Raw genomic sequence first — 4,717 nt, 5'->3', positions numbered from 1 at the left:
GTCATGGATGCATGTCCCTGTAAGTTTGTACCACTTTGGGTTTACGACTAGCCATGTCAGCCCGGACTCCTTATCATATGGATGCTAGCGACACTGTCATATATGTGTGCCAAAAGGCGCAAACGGTCCCGGACAAAGGTAAGGCGACACCCGTGGGAATACCGTGCGTGAGGCCGCAAAGTGATATGAGGTGTTACATGCTAGATCGATGTGGCATTGAGTCGGGGTCCTGACAGCTATCTGCTCTCAACGCTACAACCTGGAACCTGCTCAACACCGCCATCACTGCGCTTGTGCCAAAGAAAGACAATGCCCATTAGCCTTACTCACGGTGTTGACAAGATCCTCGGAAAATTCCTTGCTAACCATATTGCCCCTGAAATGCAGAACAACATCCCCATCATTTTTTTTTGCGGGTGTATTTAAGATAACTTCCTGTATGTGCAGAATATTATTCAGAACCATCAGCACATCACCGTGCAAAGAAGCAATCCGTCTTCCTAAAGCTACATAATGCAAAAGCATTTTGACTCTGTCAATTGGGATTACCTTCTTCAAGTCCTCGCCTACGTTGGCTTCAGTCAGTGCTGCAGTGATCTCATCGACACCTCCCTCGCCTCCACATCATCTCGGATTCTCCTCAAACTGTGCTCCTGGTACTCCCTTCTTCCATCGCTGGGGACTGAGACAGGGGCGTCCCCCCTTTCTCAATTGCTTTTGCTTGGAGCTGTTCAACCCACAAGTGGTGGAATGGGGATAAGCAAAAACTCTATGGACTACTTCTGTAGCTAATTTGATAAAAGAAATGACACTGGAAAGAGTACATATCAAGTGAAATCCCATGCGGCCACACAAGAGCTTTAATTCTTCCATTAGCTACTTCAGTGATGTGCAACTTCAAGTAAAATTAGTGTAAATGCCTTACTTCAGATACGAAATCAAGAGTTTCAGAGAACCTAGTCAACATTAATTTCATTTAAATTGGTAAGAAATCATGTAAACTGATTAAGAACTTAATCCCTCTACAAAATTGGTTAGATTAAAGCTGAGAGCCTCATCCACTGGATAAAAGCTGCCCACAATGGTTTCTCTACTTCCTATACTGCTAGAGGCTTCAGCCTCAGTGAGACCATAGAGTGGCATGTAACCAGCTCAGCTACATGTGGACTTGCTACTACAATAGTAACACACATAACTTCCCATAGATTTGCTACAATGTAGTAACAAAGATCCTTCATATCCCATAGGTACATATATGTAGAAAGTAAAAACACGAGGTGATCACAAAAGTAACTCCATATGCATCATAAGTTGGAAAAGTAGAAAAACACACACACACAATATTTATTCAAAACAAAGAAAACAAACATATATGTAACAGCTGCCTAACCACCTAGTATATACAGATAAAGGCAGCAGCAGATTATATATCCAAACAGCATAGCTGTGTTTGGCCTCCTGATGTTTTTGCCACTGGCTAGTTTCTTCTTCATTTTTCACAGTAAACGGATAGTTTAGTTTCAAGTAAGCAGGATTTTGTGAAGGTACTTTAAATTTGGGGGATGACGTGGAAATAGCGGCAGGCATTATGCCATGACGTTTTCCCTTGCCACAGCTTGTATAATGAATCTTTTCAAGAAAAAATTACTATAGAAGCCTGCACATATGGAAAATTCAGCAGACAAATTGGATTGAGTTCCATTGAAAAATGCACACGCACTGCTTAGCACAGAAGAGGAATAGCAAACAAAAACATTATTTGAGCAACATATTGTAAATCACATTGAGTAAAACAGAGATGTGGAATACATTATGAGTTGATCATAAGACAGGCACAAACACACGATGATCAGCCTAAAACCAGTTGAACCGGAGCTGCTGTTGAAGATGTCGTGCCCATAATCTGCTTGAGCGTGTCATCCTCTTCCTCCTCAGTCCATGAGTGTTGTTGTGTCACCATCTCCCATTCCCAGTGCCCCTTGTCCCGAGCATGCCCATTCTTGAACATGCTGACATGACGCAACGCCGTGCATACGGCCATGACAAACTTGACAAGGTAAATCTGCCTTTCTGTTGCCTCAAAACCAGCCATCACAAACTCCTCCAAGCGATGCTGCCGAAACTTTGTCGGACACCAGGATATTTCTTCACTGGGACTGGGCTCCTCCATGCAAGAGGCAATGTGGATGTGAAAACTCTCGAGGTTAGGCGCCGTCTCAAAGAGAAGACGGGGCCAAGAAACGTCCCAGGACGAAGGCACATCGACGACCAACAGCCGCCTCAAATTAGGTAATAAAACGGATGGTGAGCTAGATGGCACGATCCATCTGTCGGGCCCCGTGAACCGGATGATCAGATCGGTAATGTCCGGGGTGTGTCCAAGAAACAAGTCAAGCTCCAGGTGCTGCCGAAAGTGTTGTCGAAACCCATCCAAGTCGACACCGTGGCGGCGGGCGAGGCTCCATTGCCTTAGGCATGGGAATGCAGTGGACTCGAAGTACAGGTGTGTGCCCAGGGAGGCCAGACGCTCCAGATTGGGAAGATCCCTCAACCATATTGATCCTATTTCACACTTGTCCACGACGAACTCCCTGATCTGTGAGCTGGGGGCATCCACAACCATGACCATGTCCTTGCCGCCGCAGAGACAGGAGTTGAGGTGCACCACCTGCAGCTGCGGGCACGAGGCGAAGACGCCCTCGTAGGCGGCCGGGGGTGACTCGGCAACGTCTTGCAGGACGAGCCTAGTGAGCGCGTGGTACTCATGCAGCAGATGCGCGATGACACAGCCCCCAAGCTTGAGGTTTTGCAGGCGTGACAACCGGGGCGAGGAGCAGAGGCCATGGCCGGGGAAGGCGTGCACGGTCTGCTGCCGGAATGTCGGCCGGGCGATGACCTCGAGGTCGTCGACACCCCAAGCATCCATGGCCTGGGAAATCAGCCGGTTGACGCAGCCGGTGTTGCGCGTGATGAAGAACTCGACCCTGAGGCTGCTGACCCTCCGGCGAGCTCGGGCGCCCAGGAGGCCCTCGACGGAGCTGGTGAAGGCGCGCATGGCGCGGCGCTCGTACCTCGTCATACCGGGCACGAACTCGTGATGCGCGAGGCGATGCCTGTACAACACAAAGGTTCCGCTGCTGAAGATGTCACGGTAGCGGAGGAGCCACCGCCGGTAGCGCGGCGGGAGTACGTCGCTGACCCTGAGGTCGAGGGCGGGGAGTTCGCGGGGGAGGCCAGCCCAGCGCTTGGAGAGCAGCCCGGCGCCGAGCGCCGCGCGGGTGTCGAGGCGACGCAGGACGAGGAGGAGGAGGTCGTCGGGGAGGGCGCTGACACGGTCCTCGCCGGGATCTGCCTGCTTCCGCGGCTGCCGGCGCAGGAGACGGTCCGCGCGACGCCTCCTGGCCGCGGTGAAGCTCGCTTCGGCCGGGCGACGAGTAGATGCGGTCCAGGCGCGTGGTGGTGGCCCGCGGCTGCGACTGGATACGCGAGTCCGCATCGACGCCGGAACCTCCTTGGGTACGGGGATGAGGGCGGCGGTGGCCGGAGAAACTCGGCCCGAGATCGGAGTAGGCACCGCCGGCGAGAAGGGGGGGTGGGGGATTTGGGGGAATTGAGCGCCTCTATGCGGACCAGCGTAGGCAATAGGAGATGGCTTATTTTCTTTTTCTGAAACGTTTTTTTTTTCTTCAATCGACGATGTTGGCGCAATCCTATACGCCGCTTATGCGAGGTACTCAGAGGGTTGCCTGGTGGGCCGGCCTATCGCGTCCAGAGTCGGTTAGGAGGGCAACTGAGATCTTGTTAACAAATCAGATCAAAGGTTAAAAAAACAAGATTACATGTGTAGCTACACCCCACCACAAAACGACCTCAACTACTGACAAGAAATGGAACCAGGCCTTCTTGAAAAAACGTCGTACATTGATGCACCGCTCGTACCAAGCTATCGCTAAGCCTCAAAAAGAAAAAAAATTGTCGTTGCCCTGCCCTCCCGCTCCGGAGCATGTAGCATTGATCCTGCCCGTGGACAACGAGGACCCCTGAAAAAGATAAGGAGACAAGCGAGGCCGTCTCATGCCAGAGTAGAAGACGCTTCGAGATAGGATCCAAACTTGTCCGTCGATGACGATGTGGCGCAACCGGAAGGAACCTAGACTCCACGACGACGCCCTTAAGAGGGTGATAATGCAACCCATTGCCGCCGCCAAGACCGAAGAAGTGGTCAAGAGTTTTCACCTGGAGCCCTGGCGCGTGGAGAGGGGCCACAACGTCACCCACTGGCATCGCCACCACTAGCATCAGAGAGTAGTGCTTTTATCCCGAGCCTCTCACCCACGCCACATCCCGAGCCTCTCACCAACAACATTCAAACCTATGAACAAAATTAGTAAACCTTTGAAACTTTATATACCTAAATTTTTTATAACGAAACTACTACCATTTCTATAACAACTACTAACATAACATCGGTCATGTACCCTGTGCCACATTTCTATTCTATTCAAAATACCTACATTTACAAAAAAATCTACTCTATTCAAATACCTACGTTGAAAATTTTCTATTCAAAAGACTACACTAAAAAAATTATATTGCATGCAAATAATCTACATTCTATTGTATTGAAAAAACAGTAAAAAAAACTACATTATACAAGAACAGATCAGTGAGGAGAGATGGAGGGAGGCGGGAGGGAGGATGGGAGTGGGAGGAGGAG

At 50.2% G+C, this 4,717-nt stretch overlaps 1 protein-coding gene across 1 annotated transcript; it reads right to left on the bottom strand.

The window, feature by feature from the left end:
- Positions 1-214: 214 nt before the first annotated feature.
- LOC119288441 lies at positions 215-3,601 on the bottom strand. Its single transcript, XM_037568066.1, has 3 exons — positions 1,810-3,601; positions 550-727; positions 215-376 (listed from the first exon to the last, which is right to left on the bottom strand). The coding sequence occupies exon 1, from the start codon at positions 3,494-3,496 to the stop codon at positions 1,850-1,852; it is 1,647 nt and encodes a 548-aa protein (XP_037423963.1). The 5' UTR covers positions 3,497-3,601; the 3' UTR covers positions 215-376; positions 550-727; positions 1,810-1,849.
- Positions 3,602-4,717: the final 1,116 nt, after the last annotated feature.

This window comes from Triticum dicoccoides, chromosome 1A, assembly GCF_002162155.2.
Source record: "Triticum dicoccoides isolate Atlit2015 ecotype Zavitan chromosome 1A, WEW_v2.0, whole genome shotgun sequence".
NCBI classification, from domain to species: Eukaryota; Viridiplantae; Streptophyta; class Magnoliopsida; order Poales; family Poaceae; genus Triticum; species Triticum dicoccoides.
This window is presented reverse-complemented; position numbering and strand designations above follow the sequence as displayed.